This window comes from Brassica napus, chromosome C3, assembly GCF_020379485.1.
Source record: "Brassica napus cultivar Da-Ae chromosome C3, Da-Ae, whole genome shotgun sequence".
Lineage (NCBI taxonomy): Eukaryota > Viridiplantae > Streptophyta > Magnoliopsida > Brassicales > Brassicaceae > Brassica > Brassica napus.
Window position 1 is genome coordinate 65,228,200 of NC_063446.1, and position 27,528 is coordinate 65,255,727.

Genomic DNA, 27,528 nt, shown 5'->3' on the forward strand with positions numbered 1-27,528 from the left:
GTTGGAGACGATCAACGGGATTACCGTCATTTGCTTCGATCTAAAAAAACCGCCATTATTAGCCAAAAAATATATAAAATATTTATTTAAAAAATATAAAGATAAATAATAATAAAAAACTTACAAGTTCATCCTCCTTAGTAGACATGGAGCAAGCGCCGAGGTTGTGCACATACATACCTTTCCCGCCACGATCGCTCTTCCGGTTCCTGGAGTTCCTAGAAGACGTCTCTGCAGTGTCTTCCCTCTCCCAATGAGCTATCAACTGCTCCCACACCCCCCCGTTGATGAACCGTGGCTTCTTGTTCTTCTGCCAAACTGTCTTCCACGCGTTTATCTGCTTTGTGTAAGAGTCCATGGCCTTTTCGTTGAATTTCTTACGGACTGTTTCCGTAAGATCGGAGTGCCAGTTGAACTCTTGCTACAAAACAAACACAATTTAATAAGTAAATATATGTAAAAAAATGTAAAAACTTAAAAAAAATGAAGGGTTACTATACCGCAAACTGACGAAACCACAACTCTCGTTCGTCGGAAGGGATCACACTCCACTTTGGATATCCAAAACGGAGCATGGAGTACATCATCTGGTTGATGCTCCGGCTAATGCCATTTTTCGACTTGGTGAACCTTTAAAAAAAAATACAAGTTAGCAAGTTAATTAAAGCAAAAAATATAACGGTACAAATAAAAAAAAATACTAACCAAGTGCTATGGCCTCGTCGTGGGTTGAGTTGGAGAAACGGGAGATGCTCTCGACCTGGTTGTTGAACCAATAGATGAACCGGCATGACCCCCGGATCCTGTTGAGCAGCAGCGTGAGGGGCAGCGTGAGGGGCAGAGGGAGCTGGAGCGGGAATATATGCGGGAACCGAGTCATGAGACGATACCGATGCACGGGAACCGCTCACCGAACTACGTCGAAGACGGGCTGCGGGGCGGGCTTCATCCTCGGCCCTAAAAAAAAAAAATTAACCCATCAAACATATTTTCATTTATATATTTACAAAAGGTTTTATAAACGTTTTAAAAAAAACTATTAAACCTTTTATATATATATATATATATATGTATACAAAATTATAAAAAATTTATAAATATAGAAAAATGTTGTTAAAAATTTATAAATGAAGAAAAATGTTGTTAAATATTTATATTTAAAAAAAAAATGTTGTTAAATATTTATTAGTGGAAACTTAAAAAAAATATAAAAATTTTAAAATTTTAAAATTTTTACTATACATGATTTACATATATATATATGTATACAAAATTATAAAAAATTTATAAATATAGAAAAATGTTGTTAAAAATTATAAATGAAAAAAAAAAAATATTTATATTTATTTCAAAAAAACGTTTTTAAAAATCAAAAAAAAAAATCAAAAAACGTTTTTAAAAATCAAAAAACGTTTTTAAAAATCAAAAAACGTTTTAAAAATCAAAAAACGTTTTTAAAAATAAAAAAAAACGTTTTAAAAAATCAAAAAACGTTTTTAAAAATCAAAAAATGTTCCAAAAAAAACTAAAACAACAATCCTAACTTATATATCCTAAACTATCCATTCAATCCTAAAATGTTCAATCAAACAACCTAAAATCCGAGATCAACTTCCAAAACCCTAAACAATTGAAAAAAAAAAGGTTTGGGATGATTCTTACATGATTTGGGGTTTGGGGAAGAGATAGGAGGGTGAGGAGAGGATTCGCCGGTGAAGAGAGGCCGGAATCGCCGGAGAGTCGCCGAAATCGCCGAAATCGCCGGAGAGTTTTGAGAGAGAGAGAGGCCGCGGAGATAACGAAGAAGAAAGGAGAAGGGTTTTTATTTCCGTGGATTCCGACGGACACGGGTTCGTCGGTATTCCGTCGGTATATTTAAAATATACCAAATGCCGATTCGCGAAAATTTTCAAGCGGTTTGGTTCTCCCGGGCTAATTGAAATTCCGACGGAACGTGTCCGTCAGTATTTTCCGACGGACACATTCCGTCGGTATTTTCCGACGGAATTCCGACGACTTAGTGTTTAGGGTGTTCTTTTCAAGTTTCTAAATGCAAAATCCAAACCTTTGATAATATATATAGTATTTGCATAAAGATTTAACAATAAAAATGTTTTATAACACGATTTTACACAACAATATTTTTTGTAGTGTAAGCTTATATAAATATGATTGTATAAGTACATAATGTTAAGATGAGATGTTATGAAAACAATGATATGCATACATAAATATTTTAATGAGTTGTTATATTTGAACGGTTGCGATCTAATACTATACTAAACACTTATTATGTGTTATTTTCATAGTTTTGGCATCTAAATTTATAGATTTTTATGATTGAAACTTTATAGAAAAACATGTCGTCGGTATTTCGTCGGAAAATACCGACGACCTTTCCAATTTTCAATGAAACCCGTTGTCGTCGCTATGTCGTCGGTATATTGCGAGGGATTTCCGACGGACCATTAAAAAAAAAAAAAAAAAAAAACTAATCAGAATCTTCTGAATCTTCATCAAACTCCCCAACCTCGGCTTCCGGCTCTGAATGTACGACAGCATCATGTCCAAACACAGTCAAATTCTCAACGAGTTGAACATTTTCCAAATCTTCAACTGCCTGGGCGTTGCTGGTAGACTCTGGTTGCAATGGTTCATCATCATCAGAAGTTCCATCCACTCGTCCTCTTGGGTTGATTTGCGTTACAGTAACCCATGGATCGTCTCTGTACGTCACCCGAGGGTAACTGATGTAGCACACCTATACATATCAATTATACAAAGTATTAGTTCAATATATAACATTAATTAATTATATTGGTAAAAAATTATGAATATATTGACATACCTGATCAGCTTGCGAACCAAGAATGAAGGGATCATAATATTGAAGTTTCCGCCGCGAATGAACTGATGTAACACCAAACGCATCAATCTTCACTCCTCTATCTGGGGTGGTGTCATACCAATCACAATAGAATACTACACAACGCAATCCAACCATTCCAGGAAATTGGATTTCCAATATTTCTTTTATGTTGCCGTAGTAGACATCGTCACCAGAAGAAGATGAAACACCAGCATCATATGTTGTCTTAGAATGACCTTTCCTTGTGAATGCATATCCTCGCGTACAAAATTTAGGATATGATTTGACCACATAGTTTGGTCCCTGCACAAATTCGCGTATCCAATCATCGAACACAAGACCTCTGGCCAAACCATCATTCACCTATAAAAAAAACATATATGATTGCAAAATTAATTAGTTTATATATATTAAATTTAAACTAATCATTTGCATAGGGTAATAGGATATATGACTCACATAACTACGAAGCCACGCAGCAAATCCGTTATCTCTAAGTTGTCGAAGCTCATCTTCTGTTGCATGCCTGTGAGTCATACGCAACTCCGCCATATATACACTATATACAAAAATATTATCAATATGAAATAAATTTATTGAATATTAATCTAACAATAAATGAATAAATATTTTTACCTCTCATATTGTAGAACATCTTCACAGTTGGTGAGCAAATATGTTTGCAAATGAGCGTTCTCAGTGTCCGTAAGTCTCCGCTTCGTGAATTTTCCACTAAGTCGTCCTATTTCCTTGAACATGCTTGGGACAGTAACATGATATGTTGCTCTCTCCCCTCTATCATCATGCCGAGCAGGTCTTCGGTGTTTTGTTTGCACTTCTGGTGGAAAATAATTTTCAGCAAAGATTGCAGTTTCTTCATTGATCACCTGTGCCACTATAGATCCTTCCACCCTGCTTTGATTTTTGACCATCTTCTTCAGATGATGCATATAACGCTCAAAAATATACATCCATCTGTACTGCACAGGACCACCAAGTTCCAATTCTCTTGCGAGATGAATAGCAAGATGTTCCATTACATCAAAGAATGATGGAGGAAATATCTTCTCAAGGTTGCACATGCTGACTGGTGCGTTTGTCTTCAAATTATTAATACCCTCTTCAGTCAATACTCTGCTGCATAAGTCACGGAAAAAAACACTAATCCCTGCAATTGCTTCATGAACATTACGTGGCAATAATGCTGAAAAGGCAAACGGAAGGAGGCGCTGCATAATTACATGACAATCATGACTCTTCAAGCCAGTAAACTTTCCTTCGCTTCTATCAACGCAGTTCCCCAAATTTGATGCATATCCGTCAGGAAATTTCACTTTCTCTGTAATCCAATCAAAGAACTCTTCTTTTCTAGCACCATCTAGCCGATAAATGGGAAAAGGGGCCGTACCGTTCTCATCAACGTGAAGTTCAGAACGATCACAAATATCGACTAAATCCAACCTTGACTTCAAATTATCCTTCGTTTTACCTTGGATGTTAAGGACTGTGTTCATCAGATTATCGAAGAAGTTCTTCTCAATATGCATGACATCTAAATTATGCCGCAATAGATGACTCTCCCAATATGGTAGATCCCAGAAAATACTCTTTTTGTGCCAGTTATGTAGCTCTCCAACCGCATTGACTCGAATGTTTTCATGTCCACCTACATCTGGCGTCCTTTCTGCATCAAAATACCTAAACTGCTTCAACAAATCTTTCCCACTAACTTCCTCAGGTGGACCATCAAACACCTGCTTGTTCTTCGTAAACGAAGTCTTACTCCTGCGGTATGGATGATCAGGTGGTAGAAATCGTCTGTGACAGTCAAACCAACACGTTTTCCTTCCGTTCTTTAGTTGGAAAGCATCTGTGTCATCTTGACAATATGGACATGATAGCTTCCCATGTGTTGTCCATCCAGATAACATACCATATGCTGGAAAGTCACTTATTGTCCACATAAGTACTGCCCGCATCTGAAAGTTTTCTTTGCGCGAAACATCGTATGTCTCAAAACCATGCGCCCATAGTTGTTGCAACTCATATATTAGTGGTTGAAGAAACACATCTAGTGATCTTTTAGGATGATCTGGCCCGGGGACTAGAATTGAGAGAAACAAAAACTCTCGTCGCATGCACAAGCTCGGCCGTAAGTTGTACGGTGTCACAATAACTGGCCATAGAGAATACTGCCTTCCATGCTTTCCAAATGGGCTGAAACCATCAGTAGATAATCCAAGATAAACATTTCTTCTCTCTTCCGCAAATTCTGGATATGTTGACTGGAAATGTTTCCAAGCCTTTGCATCTGAAGGATGTCTAATCTCACCATTTGTGGAATGCTCTGCATGCCATCTCATTGCTTTTGCTGTGCGCTCACACTGATACAACCTCTTCAATCTTTCCGTCAAAGGCAAATACCACATTCTTTTGAATGGGATCGGAACTCTTCCCCTCGTCTCCTGATAACGAGGTTTCCCACAAAATTTGCATACATTCCGTGTCTCATCCGCTCTCCAGTAGATCATGCAGTTGTCAATACATACATCTATCACTTCATACGGTAGTTGAAGACCTGCAACAAGTTTCTGAACCTCGTAGTATGAACCCGGTGCAAGGTTATCCTCAGGTAGAATACCTTTGACAAAATCAGTAATCGCATCCATACATTCTTCAGCCAAATTATAGTCTGTCTTAATACCCATTAATCTAGTTGCAGATGATAAGACTGAATGACCATCTCTACAATTTTGATACAAAGGTTGTTTTCCTGCATCCAACATGTCAAAAAATCTCCTAGACTCGGGGTTTGGTTCTTCCCCTCTATAATGATCATGTACCATCTGCTCAGTACCTACACCATAATCTATATCCGTTCTAGATTCTTCTAACCTAATATCAGGCTGAGGTTCACTAACAGGCTGAGGTTCGCTAGTACTACCATATTCATAACCAGTTTCCCCATGAAGGTACCAAACTTTATAATTACGTGAAAACCCTTTCATATACAAATGAGTCCAAACATCAAATTCTTTTATAACCTTATTATTATTGCAAGAAGAGCAGGGACATCTTAACATACCACTTTTTGCATCCGGTTGCTGTTGAACAAGCCTCATGAATTCTCCAATCCCTTGAACGTATTCTTCCGTAAGCAAATTGGTGTTCGGATCCAAATGAGGTTTATCCATCCACGAACGATAATAAACTTCTGAAGACATGATTTTCACGGAATTGTTATGACTAAAGAGAATGAAGAGAGAATGAAGTGTGAATGAGTTGAATGAGGAGGGGTTGTATTTATAGGAAATTGCTTACGGACCTCCGACGACTTTCCGACGAAATTCCGACGGATGTAAAGAAGTCCGTCGGAATTCCGTCGGAATTGTCCAATCCCAAACGGCTATACAACGGTCATATGTATTTGTCGGCAACGGTCACATGGTTCGTCGGAATTCCGTCGGAAAATACCGATGGAATTCCGACGACTTTGATGTTAATCGGAATGTCGTCGGAATTTCGTCGGAATATACCGACGAACTTCCGACGACTACAACGGTTACATTTTTTATCGGAATGTCGTCGAAAAGTCGTCGGAAAATTCCGACGAACCGTATGTCGTCGGAATTCCGTCGGAAATGGCCGACGGAATTCCGACGACTTCATTTTTTTGGATTTGGTCGGAAATTTGTCAGTATTCCGTCGCAAATGTCCGACGACCTTGGTGTCCGTCGGAAGCTCCGTCGGAATTAGGAGTGTTTTCTTGTGGTGAATATAACAAGAATTAGCTTATTAAGCTTAATGATACTTTTATAATAATTTTATATAACAAACTGCCTGATCACCGTTCCATCAAAGGTTTAACATAAGTTCAAATATACTCGAAAGGAAAACATGATAATATTTGTTATCAAGAAGAATATTTCAAAGACCTGCAGTGTTGTAATAAAAAGTTTCAAAAAAAAAAAGAATATTTCACAATTTCTTTTTGTAACATGGTCGTTGCATGTTCTCTTGGGTTTGAATTTGCTTATAGTGTTTTACATTTTCTTAAGATTTTTTCTTTGCTTACATTTTCTTAAAAATATTTCCAAACGAAATTTAGTTATCATATGGAGATTATACATGTAGAACGAAACATAAAATTTCTTTTTAACTGTATGTATGTGCTTTTCATCTATGCTTTTACAAGTTTACAAAGAATAAAGGGAATATCGTTAAATTCCATTATGATAAATGTCTTGTACAATTTTGTAAATGACATGTAAGCATAAAAACAAACTCACAAGAAAAGCCAATAAAAATGCATGTGTACTTGTCTACTTCTGATATAAAGACCATAAAGGTGAAAATAAAACAGAAAGAAAATGGTGACAAAAAAAAAACAAAAAGCATGATAAACAGAAAATATATAATCTGTTTTAAATAAAAAGGACACGTATACAATCGGGAAACAGAGGACGGCACCGAACCAATTGGACTTCCCCTCTTCTTCAATCCCTTATAAATACTTTGTACTTTCCCTTACGTACTCCTATGACCAAGGTTTTGAAAACCGGACCGGACCGGCCGGTCGAACCGGTCCAACCGTGACTCGTTAAAGAAGCCGAGTCCGGTTCGGTTTAAAACTCGGATTTAAGAAAAACCGGTGAAACCGGCTAAAAACCGGTAAAACCAGTGACCCGGTTCAACTTCGAAACCCGGTTCAATAGAAATCAACATATAATTAATGTATTTTCAATTGTTATTAAAATATAATATTTCATAATTAATGTTTAATTTTTACTATTTTATTAGTTTTCTAATTGATTCATTTTTTTAAGAATTTTCTTTTTTAATATCTCTTTTCGACTCTCATATTTTATTCTCGTTTTTCTATATTCATAAAATTTAATACTTTTAGTTGTAAAAATAAATAAATATGTAATTTAAACGGTCATTAATTTTTTTTTATTAATTTTAGTTGATATAGTATTCACTTGTATATATAACTAAACTTATGGTTATTGTTTATTATCTAATTAATAAAAGAGAACATAGAACTGTAGGTCTATATAGTGTAAATATATTATTATTTAGATTTATTTATTTTTAAATAGAAAACCCGGTTCGACCGGTTGAACCGGTCCGACCACTTAACCAGTAGCTTTACCGAGTCGGTATCCGGTCCGGTTTTAAAAACATTGCCTATGACCTTTGTTTCTCTCTTCTCTATTAATTTTCTTAAAGCTCTCTGATTAGCTCATTATTGTTAAAGCCTGTTGACCAATATTGTGATTAATAATCAATCATCAAGATTCAAGAAAAAAATCACATGGGAAGATCACCTTGTTGCGAGAAGAACGGGCTCAAGAAAGGGCCGTGGACGTCCGAGGAAGACCAGAAGCTCCTTGACTATATCAAGAAACATGGATATGGTTACTGGAGAACCCTCCCTAAAAATGCTGGTACGTCTCTTAATTTACATTTTTAACCATGTTTTGAGTAATGATGTTATCTAAAAGTTTCGATGGTTAAATTTTGTTTTCTTCACTTAATTATTAGGTTTGCAGAGATGTGGCAAGAGTTGCCGATTAAGGTGGACTAACTATCTCCGACCAGATATAAAGCGAGGAAGATTCTCCTTTGAAGAAGAAGAAACAATTATTCAGCTTCATAGCTTTTTAGGAAACAAGTGAGTATAGTTTTGATTTTGTCGTGACAATAAATATTTTCTTTGAACTATTTCAAGATTCTTATGTGTTTGCCCTTTTATAGGTGGTCTGCTATTGCGGCGCGTCTGCCTGGAAGAACAGATAACGAGATCAAGAATTTTTGGAACACACATATAAGAAAGAAGCTACTTAGAATGGGGATTGATCCGATGACTCACAGTCCGCGACTCGATCTCCTCGACATCTCATCCATCTTAGCATCATCTCTTTACAATTCTTCTTCGCGTCATGTGAACATGTCAAGACTCATGATGGATGGTCATCGTCAGCATCAACAGCAACAACCATTGGTTAACCCCGAAATACTCGAGGTAGCTACCTCTCTCTTCTCTCAAAACCAAAACCAAAACTTCGTGATGGATCATGATTCCAAAACCCATGATAACCACACGTCTTATCATCATGATGTTAACCAAACCGGAGTAAATCAATACCAGACCAACCATCAAGAACTCCAGTATTGCTTGCCACCATTCCCCAGCGAAGCTCACATTAACGATATGGATCATCACGGAGAACATACGTTTGCTTTAAACTTGAATACGTCGGTCCAAGATTGTGATATTCAGTTGTTCAACGACTATGCAAGCTCTAATTTTGTATTAGACCATTCTTATCTAGATCAGAGCTTCAACTTCGCTGATTCGGTCCTGAACACGCCATCCTCGAGCCCGACTACGTTAAACTCCAGTGCCACGACTTACATCAAGAGTAGCAGTTGTAGCATTGAAGATGAAATAGAAAGCTATTGCAGTAATTTCATTAAGTTTGATATTCCCGATTTCCTGGACGTTAATGGTTTTATTATATGATTTCAAGAAACTAAATAAAATCCATTAGGATATATAGTTGTTCTTTTCATGTATATTGTAATTTTATTGTTTTTATATTTCAAATTTGTTTACATGTAAAATACTATTTTCTCTTGTTTTTTTTTATTCTTTAGAGTTTATATTAATACTATAGTAATGGAGTTTCCATTATTGATTTCCACTTTTTATTTAAATATTCATATTTGCCGGCTTCACTTCTACATTTGCATTGTAATCTCCTGTCAATATTATATTTGAATCAATGATATAATTGATATGAGGTGCTAAAATTTCCTGACATAGACATATAATAAATATTTCTAAATTAAGATCATTGACTTAAGAGCCCAAACAAGTGTAGTCCAAATGATTTACCATATACCATGTAAATTTTTATTTATTTATTTTTCTGTGGTCACAAATCCACCACATACATTCCCAGCAAGATTCTTAAGTAATACTACTTTTAATTAATTACAAATTAGTAATACTTCAAATTAGTTAAGTAAATGATACTATTGGTAATTTGGTATTTCCTTTTATATCATCTTTATGAGGCTAATTAAGAGTCACTGGAGGCTCCGTTCCTAAAAGATGTATGTTTTGGAAAAAAAATTTGTTTCAAAAAGATACATTTTTTACTTTTTCAATGTATGATTTTATGAAAAATTGTAAGTTTCAAAAAATTTAATGGTGTTTATTGAATTTCTATTGGCTAAAAATTATGAAAAATTGTTATTTACAAAAAACAATACATATTTAATGAATTTTCTTAATATATGTGAAAAGTCTAGAATATGCATCTTTTAAAAACAGAGGGAGTAATTATTTCTAACTTTTTATAATTAAAGACAATTATCATATTAGGATTTGAGTTTTCGTTCATAAAATCTACTCCCTCTGTTCCTTATAGATCCATTTTTTAGAAAAAAAATTTGTTTTAAAAAGATACATTTTTTACATTTTCAAGACATTAATTAATGAAAAATTGTACTTTTCAAAAAATACAATTGTGTTTAATAAAATTTCATTTGTTAAAAGTTATTGAAAATAGCTAATTAAAGAAAATAATGTATTGGAAAATACAATTTTAAATGTTTTCTTAATAAATGTGAAAAAACTATAACTGGATCTTTTAGGAACGGAGAGAGTAATACGTAAAGGTTAATTTATTTCCATACGCTTTTCTATGTAAACGATACTCAGAGTTAGGGTGGAATTTTGTGCTAATTGTCAATGCCACTTGCAAGCGGATCCAATCATTTAAATACTCGTTTTTGAATTTCAAATTTACAAAAATACACACAAACACTTAAAATGAAAGATGTATATTAGCTATATCTATCTAGCTTATTTAATTTTGCTAAAAACATTTTAAGAAAGAAAATAAAAAATTAACAACAGTGTAACCTAATTATAATAAAGAATTGAGTAATTGAGAAGTCTGGAAACCAAAACACATTATATATTACTAGGAAACATAAATAAACTATATAGCTACTATATACACATTTTTAAAAAAGAAAGCTACTACTATTCATGCAGAAGAGAGACCCACTTAAACCCGAAACCGGCGGGAGTCGCCGGCCGCGTGCAGTGCACATGCATAAGATGTCATTCATCTTCCCTTCATCTTTAGTCTTACGTGCAGAAGTTAAAAGTGTAATTAACTACTGTTTCATGGGATTACAGAAAGTATATAATGGTCTTACGACACGTGTCAATACAGTGACGAATGACGATGAACTGGCATGTAATAAAGGCAAAAAGGAAAGCCTCCTTATTGAAATCACGGTGTAAGTTTTTTGTAATCGCTTTACACGCGTAGGTATCAGTCACCATTTAACATGGAGCACACGTGGAACTTACTTATGTGTTGTGAACGACGATTTGTGTATGAGCTGTTATTTCTTGACTGCTGGATTGTCCCCTTTGTTTATTTCTTGTAATTTTAAAAACAAAAGTAAAATAACAATAATACTTTGTGATCTGAATAAATGCTGTAATTTTGACATATGAACGTGTTTTTTTTTTTCATGTATTGTTTTTCAGTGGACTCTCCAAAAGGTACATTTATCTTTGTCAACTATTTCTTGCTGTATATTAGACGATGACTTTTTGGCGGTTCTGTTCTTCTTGTAGGAGACCCCTAACGATTGTTGCCAAAATAAAGAGACCCTAATGATTTATTTTTCTAAGAGACCCTAATGATTTTCTGATCACTTCTATAGTTTTTTTTGTTAATCAACTTAATCCACTTTTATAGTTATATAAGGATAGGTCTTCAGTTTTTTTGTTTGTGTGTAATATGTACATAATTAATCTAAAAAGCACGTGTTAAAGAAATACTTTACAGTTTATAATTATCCCTTTGTAATAAGATGAAATTCTAGGCTATATGTCTTTATACAACCAGATTAAAACGACTTTTTAAGTTGTCTGCAAAATGTTTAGAACTCAACTAAGATCATTACCAAATTCTTGTTTTCAAAGGTTAACTTTTTTTTTCTCTTTGTTTGTTGCTTCGTTTAACATTTAACTTAAACAAGGTCGTCGAGTATATATCAAAGCAATCTATTGACCAAAACAAACAATCAGACAAAGTCTACCAAATATTAATGTAATTAAGCAAAAATTGGGCGGTTGCGTATATGAATTTAAGATCCAACGCAAAAAGGTGAGTTTTGTTTTACATGCTCCCGGTTGCTTTAGTGGGGATGTGTCTCCATGCTCGTGGCCAACAAGAAAACGTGTTTTTTTTCTTCTCGTATACGATTCGTGTTGTGTTTATACTTTATAATATACTAAAAACAAAAACTTACAGTCAAATTTGGACGTTCAAAAGGCTTACCTAGTTTAGTTCCCTCCTAAAATCAATTTGTTATTTTTTTTTTTTTTTTTTGTTAACCAAGAGGTGTCTGAATTTTAGGTTTAAATAATCCTTTTAGACAAGGGAGATGGACTCTTTTTTACACCAAAACATAGTATAAATCCTCTTACCACTGGATTTCGAACCAGGAGCACAATATCACCAACGCATGTGCTTAAATCAACTGCCTACCGGTGGTGGTCAATTTGTTATTTTCACCTAAGTTTTTTAGACAGCTAATAGGTTAATACTAGAGCTATATATATGTGCCGAAGACAAAAATGTTTCGATTTCATTCAAAGACATTATTCGGTTATTCTAATATTAACTGATTTTTTTTTTGTATATGTAGTAATTGGGTTTTTTAAAGGTTTTTACGGTGTTATTATTGGTTTAGGTATTACTCCACTAAAGAGAAGAGTAATACTATTAAACTATTGTCGCTCAAGAGCAGCTTTAACAGGAGTATTTAAACAAGGGTTCTAAACATTAAACTCGTTAAAAAAAGAAAAAAATAAGAAAGAGAAAATACATACAGAAGAGAGAGGAGAATAAGTCCTTGCAGACGAAACTCTCTTGACGTTTTTATATCCTCAGTCGACAGCTGTAGTTTTTCTAAAGGCCCAATTAATAAAAATAAATGAAATCCAATAATCTAATTTAATTAATATTATTTTTATTTTTTTGGAAACTTACAGAGTATGTTTCTGTTAATGTTGCTCCAAGAGCACTCACAGTTAGAGATGGCAATTGGGTTGTACCGACCCGCCTTGTCCCGCCCCGCCGCGGTACACGGTCAATGCGGGTCTTCGCGGTACAGGCCCGCGCGGAATGCGGTTCCTAGAAGAGCTGCCCAATCCCGACCCGCGACTTGCACAAGCCTTGGCGGTACATGCCCGCGGGACTCTGATCTTCATCAACACATGCGCTACTGATGGCAATTGGGATGTACTGACCCGCCTTTCCCGTCCCGCGATCTCTATCCTGAGCATATCACCTGCAAGAAAAAGAGACCAATAGAGATGAGAACACAACATGTCCTATGAATCAGTTGAACATAATGATGCTCAGCCAAAGGATTGAGAATCATATCGAAAGCGCACATAGAAACTCAATGTAACATAGAAACATAGAAAGAAAGAGATCTATGTAAGAACACAAGTATATACTAGTAACCTAGTTATTGTGTAATTATCATAGAAACTCAATGTAACATGTTATTATAGATCAGAATGATAGTGTCCTTCATATGCTCATATCATTCTCCTCCTTTATCATAGAAACGACTTGCAACCTGCATGTCAGTTCATGTGAACATTGCATACCAAACACCAACATCAAAATAATGCATATTAGTAAATGGAATCAATGTTTTACATAAGAGACAGAACATTAAAACAAAGCTGATTGAAACCGTTGTAGCTTTGTTTTCAAGAAACAACACGAGTACATAACATGAGTAATTACTGTAATTTCAGTTCAGTGTTTTAATATAAATGGGTTAGAATAAGTTGATCAGCCGAAGCTTATGTAATGGTGTAGTAATCTATGTATTTTGCATACAAACCATATTTGATTACATTAAGGAGTTTTAATGAAAAAACTTCTTTAAAATATGAGTGAACGATGGCAAATCCAAGTATTGTAAATGAACACCAAAACAAAATCCAAGTAATGTAATGTGGCCTCGGTAAAAACCTTATCGGGAAAACCCATTGGGACAAAACCCGACAAGGGAAAAAGAGCGCCACGAAATCCATAATATAAATAAAATAAAAACACCATATCAAAATAAAAATCAAGTTTCTTCTTCTTCAACTTCATCATCAGACCACGGTACTGTCTCGTCTTCATCAACTATTTCATCTTCTGGAAATATTAAAAAAAAATCAAAGTTAATTAGATTTAAAGAACATGGCACCTAAAATATATAACAAAGTGAATAATTTACCATGTTCAGAAGCTTCGAATCCTTTTAGTCAATTCCTACTACATATCAGAGCTTGGACATTTTTGGGAAGTAGACGACTCCTGTATTTGTTCAGAACTCTTGAACCGATGCTAAAGGAGGATTCTGAAGCCACTGTTGTGATCGGAATGCTAAGCAGATCACAAGCCATTGCTGGCAAATCACCAAACCTGTGAGTATTATCTTTCCACCAGTTGAGAATATCCAAACTTTCAAAGCTATCCATATCTAGCGCAGGTTCATCCAAATAAGCTTGGAGAGTTGTCTTTCCACTCGCAGCAACACTACTTTTGCGAAACGCAAAAAAATCATGTAGTGTTTAAAAAAAATTAAAAACAATTTGATGGAATATCCAAACTTTCAAAGCTATCTTAGCGCAGGTTCAGAATTAATTAAAAAAAAAATGAAACAGGAAACTTACACCATAGTTCTCAAATGTTCCTTTTGGTCCTCCACAAACATTTTGTTGATCCATCTCACGAGGCTCTGCAGAAGGTGATGTTGACTTTGATTTTTTGTCGTATGATTCAAACAAAGTTTCCAGCTTCAGACGCAAGTTCTTCATTTTTGCATCACGTGTACTCATGTCAAGTCTCCCTAAACAATATTCTACAACTGGAAGCTTCAGGCGTGGATCAAAGACAGCTGTCTTTGCAAAAAGATCACTGACTTCTTCCCAATACTTATCGAACTTCTCTTTCATCGGTATCACCATGTCTCGGATAATCTCATCATCGCTTTCCTCATTTTTCTGCAGCCAATTATGGATCTTCCATACCTGATAGAAATACAAGTTCGATGTTGGGTATTTCGAACCTGACATCAAACTAGTAATCTTAGCAAAAGGCTCCAAGAAAACACATATTTTCGCAGCTCTGCTCCATTCTGTAGCTGTAGGCATAAACTTATAGTTTCTCCTATCATATATCTCCAACTTAACAAACGCTTCACGGTACGGAAGGGCTCTTTCAAGCATATAGAATGTCGAGTTCCATCTTGTCTGCACATCCATTATCAAACCAGCATTCTCCTTTATACCAGCAGCATCCACGCATTTTGCAAACGTCATCTCACGCGTCTCTGACGCTGTTACATACTTAACACTCTCTCTAACTTTGTGCAAAGAGTCTTTAATAACCTTCAAACCATCTTGCACAATGAGGTTGAGTATGTGAGCTGCACATCTGACGTGAAAAAACTCACCTCCACACAACAAATCATTGCTTAAAAGCACCTGAGTTTTCACTATATCTTGCATCGAATCATTACTTGTAGCATTGTCTAATGTGAGAGAGAACATTTTTTTCTCTAGTCCCCATTCTTCCACAGATTCAAGAAGCTTTAAAGCAACATTCATACCTGTGTGAGGCGGTGGGAGAGCACAAAAAGTTAGTATTTTACTGTTCAGCTTCCAATTCCGGTCAATGTAATGTGCTGTCAGACACATATAACCCTCCCATTTCAATGATGACCACAAATCAGAAGTGAAGCTTACTCTTCCAGGAAGACTAGCCAACTCCCTCTTCAATGTTTCTCTCTCGTTTTCATAAAAACGATAGACCTCTGCTTTAACTGTGTTCCGACAAATGAATTTGACATCATGATTCAAGTGCTTCCAAGTTTCTCGGACTTGCTCATACTCAACATAAGAGTAAGGTAGGTCATGCTGAATTATAGTCTTGGTTACCAGCTGCTTAAACACAACATGATCATACTTGCCACTTACTAATTTGGCTTCAGCATCAATTTTTTGGTTCGGAGATTCCTTGGAAAGAGTTTGCATCTATCACGATGCCTTCTCAAACCACTTGTTCCATGCCCGTGGGAACTCCATGCATAGTCATTCTTACAATAATTGCATTTAGCTTTCTCCTCACCATTAGAATTTCGAATCTTAGTAAAATGGGGCCATACATCAGACCATTGCCTACCCTCCTTCTCGTTCTCCATCTCCTTCTCCATCTCGTCCTCTTCAAATTCACCTTCCGAATCAAGCTGCTCCTCTTGAATCTTCTTCTTTTTCTTACCATTGCTTTGTGTCAGCCTGGAACTCTTTCTCCCCCCACGGATGGTAAAATGAATAGATCTGGTTTTGGTTTTCCTTTTACTGGCCTTAGAAGAGGATCCAATGCCACCGTCTAGAGTAGACTGTATCATTGGTTTTTTTTATTTCAAGGCTTGCCCGGTTCCGCAGGTGGATTGTTTGCGCAGAGTAGTAGCTTGGGTTGGTGGAGGAGTGATTTCAACATCACTATCATCTTCATCATCAGCAACCTCAATAAGCTTTCTTTTTCTTCTGTGTTTCTTTTTTTTTCCATCAGATGAACCAGAACCATCATCAGCCTCGTCAGCTGCCAAAAGAACTCCAATGAGTCGCTGACTCTCTAAATCCATTGTATTCAAGGGCGTAAAATTTGGATCGAAACTTGAATCATCATCTGTCATCTTTTTCTCTCTTCTTCGTTAGGTTTAGTTTCTGGTTGTTTCTTTTTGGCTTTAGTCGTGAAAGCCGTAAAGCCGTAAACTGTTTAGGTAATATTGTTTTAGGGTTTTGTTTGTATTTTTATGTAATTTTAAAAATTATACCAATTATTTACTTATTTCCCATTGGTCAGAGACTTAAGAATTATAAGAAATTTTTATTATCTAAATTATTAGACTAAAAGATCAAGTCTCATAACGTAAATTGTTTAGGTAAAATTGCACTCTTCGTACTTTTATCTTAAACATTGCACTCGTCTACAAGAAGAATTCTTGTTTCTCCCAAGGGCTAGTCCTTTAGCTAATCCTTGTCTTACACGGTTACACCTAGATTCATCGAGCCCTCAAGTGCAGCTGAGAATTTGGCAATCAACTTAGTCTCACTGCCGAATGCGTAGACAGTTCGCACCAAAGAGATGGCTTGCTCAGCAATAGATCCAGCTTCTTTGTACTCTTCCCGTATTTTCCTGGTGATGCTGATGAGGGATCGTCCGTACATCAATCCAGGGATCAAGAGGAGAACGATGAATGGGAAGCCTACGATTGCGAGTTTCCACAGCATGATGAAAGCCACTACGATTGCGTGTCCCCATCATCGTCACCGGTAACGATTTCTCCACCCTCTACACCCTCTACGCTCCTCTCATCCGTGATGGACGTATGGAGAAGTTCTACTGGGCCCCGACCCGTGAGGACCGTATCGGTGTTTGCAAGGGTATCTTCAGGACCGACAAGATCAAGGATGAAGACATTGTCACGCTTGTTGACCAGTTCCCTGGCCAATCCATCGGTAATAAAAAAAAATATTAGTACCTTTATGTTTGTTGGTGCATTGAGGGCGAGAGTGTACGATGATGAGGTGAGGAAGTTCGTTGAGGGACTAGGAGTGGAGAAGATAAGCAAGAGGCTGGTGAACTCGAGGGAAGGTCCTCCAGTGTTCGAGCAGCCGGAGATGACTCTTGAGAAGCTTATGGAGTATGGTAACATGCTTGTGATGGAGCAAGAGAACGTCAAGAGAGTACGTCAAGAGAGTCCAGCTTCACTGTGTAACTTGCGTTGCAGGTAAAAGTGCACAGTAAGTGAATTTGCCGGTTCAGGACTTTTGAGTTGATCAAGTTGTTTATGACCTGGGATGTAATAAAGACCGAGACTAGTTGATCTTCACAGAGGAGATGGAAACCATATCAGGAATTTTGAGTTGATCAAGTTGTTTATGACCTAACCGAAGCAAATACTCGATGTACTGAAAGGAGTGGTGAAAGAACGTACGATGATCAATGATAGAGACCAGTCTTTGCGGATCTCCGCGCGTCCCGCGGGATACACCGAACCCATCCCGCTTCTGGCCCGATCTCGCACAAGCTCATCCCGCGAAACCCGCAAAAAATTCGGGCCTGGATCTTAGTAACCAATCCCGCCCCGCAACAGGTTCAAACGGGCTAGACCCGCGGACAGGTTCAAATTTTGACATCTCTACTCACTGTCATGGGTATCTCTTATAGTATCTGATCACAAAAAAGAAAAAATTTAAAATATAAAAAAAGAAGTGAGGGAAATACACGATGAAGAGCGATAGGAAATACACGATGAAGAGCGATAGGAAGAGACAGACAATCCTTCTCCGAGGGACTTTTAGAACAAATTCAAGAGACGTACGTGTTATATCATAATTAGCTTAGTCTCTATAATTTGTTTTAAATAATTATTTACAACAAACTATTATTATTATAATGATTAGAGACTCTTTAACCATTTCAACCACTAGTGATGTTCTATGTGAACTCTGATAGGAGTTATTTATTGTCGGTCAGTACGGCCAGAAGCTTCTATAATCACAGGTTTTTGCTGATATAACGGCCACGTATTTCCATACGTCATTTACACATCAATATGAGAGGTGTCCATTTCCCCCGGACTATTTATACAAACGAATTTTTTTTATAGAAAATGAAAAAACTATAAATGAAATAAAGAAAATCAGACATTACCAATGAGTAGATAGACATATATATAAAACTAAATTATTTTGGAAGACGTTATACGAATAAACAATGACATCATACAATTTTCAATTTGATGAATTAAATTTAATAAAATAGTATATAATTTAACCTTTACCCAAAGCTATATATATTGAAGTTAAGTTAGTCTATTAATTAGAAACCTTTGAATATACTTGAAACCCTATCAATATGTGTGATAGATGCTAACACATATATATACACTTAATTATTGTGATGGGTTGCCTATGTTCTGCAATCGATACTGAACTAAGATTTTGTAAAGTCAAATAAAAGAAGCATTATCCAATCATGGCTAGCCCATAAATATGAATTAAGAATTTGGAAAACGGTTTTCTTGCAAGAAAAGCAAAAGAACAAAAGTGTTATAAATCAAGTAATGAATGTCCATAACCGGTCCGGTCCATAAACCAACCCATACCAAAAGAGATAATCGAAACCCTAGAGAGAGGGGAGAGAGCAGCTGCATGTCCTAGAGGAGAGAGAGAGGCGGCCACAAGCTTAGAGAAAAGGAATCCCTTTTCATTTTCCTAGTAGATGTAATCTTTCCATTTATGTATTTAGTAGTTATCATAAATCTAGTAAGATTATGATTTGTACTATTTCTATTTATCTCTTCTTGTAATCCTTATATAAGGAACCTAATATTATGAAATAATAACACAGAACTATTCAGTTTTCAATCTTCTAATTACAACACGTTATCAGCATGATTGTTCTCTGCAATCTAAGCTAAAAACCTAAAACCCTAAAATCCCTAACTCAGCCGGCGACCACGCTAAACCCTAAGGTGTTTCCTGTCCGTCTCAGACCTCGACGATCAGCTCAACTCCTTGGCGTTCCCTGCTCGTGTCCTGACGTCCTCAGCCAGCTCGTGTTCGTGATCAACCAGCTCGCACCAGACGACAATCAGCTTCAGCTCGCAGACGAGTGCAGCCGGCGAACGTTCCCGGATGATCAGCGATCAGACATCATCCGTCTTGCATTCGAGGTCCATCCGTTCTCCCTAGGTGGTCCGGCTCAACCCTACAAAGACTAAGGCATACCGTTAGTCTGAGAACGTTATGATCAAACCCTAAAACCCTAATCCATTATTATGGAATTCTATGATCTTGATCAAACCCTAAAATCAGTATAACCTAAAAACAACAATCTCATAACTAGCAATTGAATCGATTCCAACTAGAACATGTTTGATTGTTTATTTGTTTCTAATCTGAAGTTATGAAACCCTAATATTGGAATCGAAACCCTAAACCCTAGAAACTTGAATTCGATTTTAATGGTTCTTGTTTTGATTGTTTGATTGTTTGATTGATGATCTGAGGTTATAGGATTGATAGATAGATTGTATAATCTGAATCTTGAATTTGAATCCTAAAGGCCTTGAAACCTTGATCACATATTGCTAAAATCAACTCCTAGCATTGTTTAAATCAAAACCCTAATTTCATAAATAAGAAATTGAATTGGCTAAGGTTGTTTGCATAAGTTATGAAACTGAATTTGAATTGCATTCGTCTTGTTTCTAAATATCGACCAACATATAGATTTTACAAAATTGAATTGTTTGCATCACAAAATTGTATGGTCGTGTGGCCTGATCTATTTGTTACTATGTTTGATCCGCACCATTGTCGATTAGATTGATTGAAACATGATTGTAATAAGACTTGATTGTGGCCGATTTTATTTGATTGACTTGCGGCCACATGATCACATTGTGAAACCCTAAATTTTGAATGACAATGTGATTCAGATGTCGAAAATCTCAAACCTAGACTATGCTGCCCTTAATCTCTCCGGAGACAACTATTTGCAATGGGCATTTGACACAAAGATTAACTTGAGGTCAAAGGAAGTAGGTGATACAAAGATTAACAATGAGAGTGATAAGAATCGGTACAGGGCTATAAGTATTATACGCCACCATCTCATTGAGGGTCTAAAAGATCAGTACCTCACCATGGAGAATCCACTAGACCTTTGGACCGCTTTACAGTGTAGATATGATCACAAGAAAACGGTGCTATTACCAAAGGCTAGACATGAGTGGAAGAATCTCAGATTTATGGACTATAAGTCTGTGGATGAATACAATTCAGTATTGTTTAAGATAGTCTCAATGATGAGATTATGTGGTGAGGAAGTAACCGAGAAAGAGTTGCTTGATAAAACATTCTCCACGTTCCATTCGACGAACTTGTTGCTGTAACAACAGTATAGAGAGAGAGGCTTCGCCTCATACACTGATCTGATCTCGTGCCTGCTCCTGGCCGAGGCTAATAATGAACTCCTGATGAAAAACAGTGAGATGAGACCCATCGGAACATCAGCATTACCAGAAGCCAATGAGGCTAAAAAGAAAGATCCCAAAGAATGCAACCACGTCCATGATAATAAGAAGTCACATGGCAAAGGCCGTAGTAGATTCAAGGGACGTGACCGTGACAGCTATGGACGACAAGGAAACCACAATAACCGTGGTCGTGGTTCCAGCCGTGGCCGAGGCAATTATGGCTGTGGTCGAGGTGGCATATCCAAACCGTCTTACTTGACCAAATCAGCTTGTCACAGATGTGGAATGGAAAACCATTGGGCAAAGAATTGTAGAACCCCTAAACATCTATGTGAGCTCTATCAAGAGAGCCTTAAGAACAAGAACCCGGAAGCCCATATGGTTCATGATACCGGGTATGATGCTGATGATGATTCCGACCTTGAAAGGGACGACCTCTTGGATTTTGAGACTTCTGATTGTCTCAAAGACTAAAATCGACATCTTGTCTTATTGTTTTATGAATTGCTTTGATTTCATTTCTGTTATATCTTGCCTGAGTTTGTTTGATAATGTGAATGATTTTATTGATACAAAGAGTTGCCTGAAGGGCATTATAGTACGGGTATAGTAGCCTAGTAAGAAATTATGGCCAAGGCATTGCCTTAAAAGGCATTATATACACCCAATAATATGTGACCCATTGTGTTATGATAATATGGTTTCTAAATAGAAACAATGGGCAAAGAAAAGGAAACAAGTTCCTTCAGATTTTGAAACAAAAATCGCCTAAGACCTTATAAGAAAGTGGTCAAGACTATACATGTGTACTCTACTGATCAAAACTATGCTACAAATCAGTATGAATAAGAGGCAAGAGCCGTGGTGACTATACTCATATATATCCCACGAAATTTTATACACTATATGGCAAAGACCGGATTAGCCATCTTGGTCCATAACTGATGAAAAGGGTTAAATTTGAAAGGCACAAAGAGCTATTCCCATTAGAATTCACGTTGTGAAACATGTACACAAAGGGAAACTCATTAAGGCTTTATTATCCTAAGAACCACGAAATTATAGTATGTTCATGATGGGGAGAGAGGATAAAAAACCCTAAATCCATGATCACACTACAAATTCGTGAAACATGGTCTAGAACCATGATATAAACGGCTTGGCCGTGTTGTGCAGGCTTGGCCGCACAGTCCATTACCTATAAAGGTTCAGACATCCATCCTAGAGCTTATGGACATTATGGATTTACATGTATAAAAAGTTCAACTACATCAGGCCATATAAGTGAGCATAGATATTCCCACCTCAGATTGAATATGGGTCATAAACCAGACATACACCATCTTAAGAGATTTTGAATAAACCACCACATACATATGTGTGCCGTCTAAGATGGAATCTCATAAAAGGATTGGAAATATATGTTGGATAAGAGTATGACTTTCTCCACGAATTCAAAGAGACCGTGAGCCAAAAAAAAAAACATGGGTGATCAAATAGTGGCCAGGTACGGATTGCATGACCAAATGGATCTGGCTATCCAACATTATAAAGAGAAAGTTATAAGCTGGTATAAAGAGCAAAGAAAGAATGATAAGAATGAATGGTATCAACCATCATGGTCTTGGCAAGATCCTCGGATTAGAACTGTAGACGTCCAAAGAAAAGGTTATAAAAGGCTAGCTAATCGAGATGCCAGACACTGACCCGAAAAGAGCAGAATGACTAAGTCATAACCAGCTTAGCACTAAACGAAATCTGATGTCCTTGAAAGAGACACAGTCAAGTTGCTATAGAGTCTATAAAAGATAGACCAAGTGTTCCATAAGATAAGGAACCTCGGAAAAGAAAGAATGGTGCATAGAATGACAATCCGAGGTTATAAGGAAACCATACTAGACATTGAGAAAAGGCTGCGCAGCTACACATCTAAGGTACCAAACCATGTAGCTTGGGACGCCAAGCTACTAGGTAACAATGGTCCTGGATAATAAGATCTCAAATCTATTAGATCATGTCTGGAACATAATGGAACCACATACATATATAAGTGTCGACACACACATTAAAGATATTTGTATAGAAATACATAAAGAGAATAGCACTTGAGTTTAAAGACATAAGCAAGGATCATGAGCCCACAAAAGAGTACTCATAAAGATTAAAGAAAAGATAAACGTGGGGTTTAAAGTATCTATAGAAGAGATAGTCGTATTGGCCATAGAAACGCCATCTGATATAAACCAGTTAAATAGATGGGTCTTGTGAGGGAAAAGAAACCGTGAGATATGATACATGATCACGAGGTTTAAAGGTGTTCATGTTTCCTACTAACAGCATTCGATCATAGCTTGTTACACAAGGATACTCATAGAGACCATGGAACAGATTATAAGGAGATAAACTCCTATGTGGTGGGTGCTGCTACAAATTTCGAAATTGACAATGGTCTGGTCATATGAAAGAATTAGATTCACATATAAAGATGTAGTAAACAGCATATGGATCACTGGATGAAAGAACAGCATTGTTCATAAGCTGTTCATGGACTGAAACATAAAGCAGCTGCATATATTATGAAAGGGAGTTCTATAAGAATGATCAAATTCAGTCTATATGAGAATTTATAAAGAAATTCGAAATCCCTTGTGTTTATACTAAACCAACCTAATGAGAGGTTTATACAGATTATCTATTAATCTGTAACCCTAGCATGAACCGGCTAGATCATAGTACGGGCTAGTAGAAAAGAAAGATCAGCCTAAAGAAAGGTGATTGCCTCAGGTTACTATCTCAATAGCATGATCTCCGGATTGACCAATCCGACATCAGATCCTTTAGTAAGGATCCAGCATAGCAGAATAGTTTGCTACTGCTGTTACTCTCACGTGACATTGCCGTGAGGCCGAGAGAAGACGTTTAAATCTATCCCTCTCGATCGGATACCAATAGGTTGCAGTCTATAAGAATGTACAATCGAGATCCATGACCTAATAGATATATACCAGTGTGTGGTATGGTCCAATGGAAAGATAGGTCATAGGACGCCATCAAGAGATGGATAAAGGACTGTAATATCCGAGATAGATATATATATGGTATTGCCTGAGGCAAGAAAGATCGATGACCATATGTATGGGTCCATGAGTATATTCTGGCCAATAAGCCATAGTATGATAAAATTATAAAGCCATTGATATACATCCGTGTATAGAAGATACAACGAGACATAGGTTCATGATAACCATGTTTAGTATATTGTCCATAAGTACTTAGTTTGTCCGACCAAAGTAAAGAGCAGTTGACAGTAGACGATCACGTCTAGACCATGGACACATGCAAACACGATTTGCAAAGACCCAACAGTGATCTCCGAAGACAATGTGGTTCACATTGTTTAGCACACATGCTTTACCGGGACACTCGATGTCAAAGGACATGAGAAACGACCTAAGAGGTCGAAGTGGTCTATTACGGCTTAGTAATGAAACTGGCCGAATTCCCCACCTGCATGTTCAGGACAGTTCACGCATCAGATGCGTAGACTAAAGAACTTCCACTGAGGTTCACATCAGGGGGAGTAGTGCGTGTTGTACTTTTTTTCCTTCATCATGGTTTTGTCCCACTGGGTTTTCTTGATATGGTTTTAATGAGGCAATGTGAAGCGTATTACGAATCATGTATGGTTATGGCATCCAAGGGGGAGTGTTATAAATCAAGTAATGAATGTCCATAACCGGCCCAGTCCATAAACCGGTCCATACCAAGAGAGATAACCGAAACCCTAGAGAAAGGAGAGAGAGCAGCCGCATGTCCTAGAGGAGAGAGAGAGGCGGCCACAAACTTAGAGAAAAGAAAATTCTTTTCTTTTTCCTAATAGATGTAATCTTTTCATTTATGTATTTAGTAGTTATCCTAAATCTAGTAAGATTAGGATTTGTACTATTTCTATTTATCTCTTCTTGTAATCCTTATATAAGAAACCTCATATTATGAAATAATAACACAGAACTATTCGGTCTTCAATCTTCTAATTACAACAAAAAGCTCAATTTCAAAACCTTTATAAAATAAAACAACAATTTACTTTTTAGAAAGTAAAGTTTATAAACCCATTTAGTCACACATGGACACAAAAGTCCCAGCCGTCCATAGGGGAAAATGAATCCGAATAAAGTCAATTTCAGAAGTTAAGAATTCCACTTCTAAATTTCAGAAGTTAAGATAACCCATTTAGTCATTTGGTCAACTATTATGTGGTTTTAGACCAAATTCAACTTCTGCTACACTATTTCGTTGGTTGAAATAGATAAAAAGTTTTCGTCCTAAGGAAAAAAATGAAACAAAGAGTTAGGAAACTAGCTCGCAAGCTTTATTCTTACGACAATGGTGGTCTGAAATTGATGCATCGGCATCCCTAAGTTTGGCGCCAACATAACGACTACAACCGGATTCAAATCCTATTGTTTCTAGGATTTTGGTTTTAATTTTATTTCTTTTAAAGATTTTGGTTTTAATTTTATTTCTTTTAAAGATAATGATGTTTTGTTTCCTTATTGCTTTAATTTTAGGTTTCCTATTCCCTTAGGGTTTGTCAAAGGGAATAGCTATATAAACGACTCTAGTCGTCTTGTTTTAGATAAGTTTGATTTTAATAAGAAGAGCTTTGCTTTTATTCTTTGTTCGATTTGATTCAATTCATCAAACAAGAAGTTGGTCTCAATAATCTATCGAAATAAACTCTTGATCGATCCAAGAACATGTCTCGAAGAACCCTAAATTCTTAGATCGACCGTTTAACCATTCGTACGCTGCGCCATGTTGGTATCAGAGCTTTGCTACGCTCGGAAACTTTCTCAGCCCGCTACGATGGTTCGTACCTATCGCCTTTCTCAGCAACAAACTGATGACGACACCCCAGCCACCAAACAATATATCGCCTCCCTTCAAGCCCAAATCGCTATTCTTGTGACCACTGTGACAAACTTAATCACGCAACGTACGGCCCCTGTAATCCGCCGTGAACGCCATAAACATGGTGGTAATAACGGAGACGCAGAGGGGAACAAGAATTCGTTTACTCTAGACTCTAGTTATTCAGCAGTATGCTCGCAGTATCAACAACAATGATCCAGACTTGGATAAAGAGTATGAAGATTTGGATGCAAAAAGTTCAAACACAAGAGACAACGAGAACTCCTATGTTGCTCAACTTGGAGGACCGCTTTTTGACGTTTCTGATTCTGAAGAAGAGGAAGAACACTTTCCAGAGCAAAATTTTGATCCAATATTTGATGTGTTTGATCAAGACGTTGCAGAAATTTCTCCAATCTATGACATGTTCGACCAAGACGAGATGAAATAAGTCACGATTGAAAAAGTGGAAGTTGAAAGCGTTAAATTTAATGACTCTATCTCTACTAAAGAAACTCCAACGCTTTCTCTAGAAGATTTTAGGACAAATAGTGGTGTCAAAAAGAGTTTTGATCTCAAGGATTCAACTCATACCTTTCAAACTATGTCTGAAACTTCTGACTAGAGCCATAATTGTTTTGAGATCAAAAGTTTGTCAACAAAGGAAGATTGCTTTGAAGAGCAAAAACCAGAACCTGTTTTACTCTTTGACGTGGAGGACAAAAGGACATATGTGGATGCGATGAATCAGCATGTGAGTTTTGATCTAAGGAGAAAGGATTGTCATCAACAAATGGTTCGAAAACCACCAGATCGTGCTCGAGATACAGAACATGAACATGCCAATCATGTTATAAGACACAATCTTTTTTTACCAACAAACAGTGGCTCCGAATGTGCAGAAGATGACACAGTCTTGTTGGACACCAGGGTTGGTACTCTGAAATTCAAGCAAGATCAAAGAGATGATGTGAGTGAGATGTCTCTTTCCTAGAGACACTTATTAGAAAACAATATTATTGAACTTCGGAAAGAACTGCTATGTGAGAAGGAGAAAAGCGTGACTTTGGAGCATGAGTTAAGTGAGATACATAAGAAAATTCGTATGTTAAACACATGATCTGCAACTTTGGACAAGATTTTGAATATAGGAAGGACTGAGAAAACAACTACTGGTCTCTGTTATCAAGGATATTCAACTAGTTCACAAACTGTTTTGTCCAAGGTACGTCCTCTTCACCAAACAATATGTTATTAGGGGATTCCAAGGATCAAGACATGGAGCTTCTAAACGTCTCGAAGTTGCATATTCCCTCTTGCGAAATAAGTTTCTCTCCACATCAGTATCATTTAGCTCATAGGTGTGTGACAGAAATTGATATTTATACAAACCATGGAGGAGTGCTCGTTAACAAGTTTATTGATGATACGCGGCAAGATAGTGACACTGCAGAGCAAGAAAAAAATATTTTTGAACTATTGAGTAAACTTCGCATGGGAGACGATGACATGTCATCGTTGGTGCGGGTGTCTATACGCGACATAAAACAAAATTATTTCTGGCTCTCAGTGGATTT

The 27,528-nt window shown here is 36.7% G+C and overlaps 2 protein-coding genes and 1 long non-coding RNA gene across 4 annotated transcripts; all 3 read left to right on the plus strand.

The window, feature by feature from the left end:
• Positions 1 to 188: 188 nt before the first annotated feature.
• LOC125583879 lies at positions 189 to 17,698 on the plus strand. 2 transcript variants are annotated; one of them, XR_007320908.1, is made up of 3 exons: positions 189 to 205; positions 2,201 to 2,202; positions 17,586 to 17,698. It is a non-coding gene; the product is annotated as an uncharacterized LOC125583879 (long non-coding RNA). The 2 variants fall into 2 exon arrangements; XR_007320907.1 differs by lacking the exon at positions 2,201 to 2,202 and adding an exon at positions 16,321 to 16,325 and having other exon boundaries at positions 190 to 205.
• LOC106433732 (transcription factor MYB102-like) lies at positions 7,813 to 9,573 on the plus strand. The gene is made up of 3 exons (XM_013874557.3): positions 7,813 to 8,319; positions 8,417 to 8,546; positions 8,630 to 9,573. Exons 1-3 carry the CDS (start codon positions 8,187 to 8,189, stop codon positions 9,396 to 9,398), a joined length of 1,032 nt encoding a protein of 343 aa, XP_013730011.1. The 5' UTR covers positions 7,813 to 8,186; the 3' UTR covers positions 9,399 to 9,573.
• A 2,799-nt stretch (positions 17,699 to 20,497) lies between the features above and the next one.
• Positions 20,498 to 21,511, plus strand: LOC111203841. The gene is made up of 2 exons (XM_048749904.1): positions 20,498 to 20,949; positions 21,049 to 21,511. Exons 1-2 carry the CDS (start codon positions 20,498 to 20,500, stop codon positions 21,509 to 21,511), a joined length of 915 nt encoding a protein of 304 aa, XP_048605861.1.
• The last annotated feature ends 6,017 nt before the right edge of the window (positions 21,512 to 27,528 follow it).

What these genes read in the sequence shown, in the direction of transcription:
- LOC106433732 (XM_013874557.3), top strand. Translation starts at nt 8,187, where the DNA reads ATGGGAAGATCACCTTGTTGCGAGAAGAACGGGCTCAAGAAAGGGCCG. An exon ending in AACCCTCCCTAAAAATGCTG is followed by an intron (nt 8,320 to 8,416) that starts GTACGTCTCTTA and finishes CTTAATTATTAG; the next exon opens with GTTTGCAGAGATGTGGCAAG. An exon ending in CATAGCTTTTTAGGAAACAA is followed by an intron (nt 8,547 to 8,629) that starts GTGAGTATAGTT and finishes GCCCTTTTATAG; the next exon opens with GTGGTCTGCTATTGCGGCGC.
- LOC111203841 (XM_048749904.1), top strand. Translation starts at nt 20,498, where the DNA reads ATGTCGAAAATCTCAAACCTAGACTATGCTGCCCTTAATCTCTCCGGA. An exon ending in CATTCGACGAACTTGTTGCT is followed by an intron (nt 20,950 to 21,048) that starts GTAACAACAGTA and finishes GATGAAAAACAG; the next exon opens with TGAGATGAGACCCATCGGAA.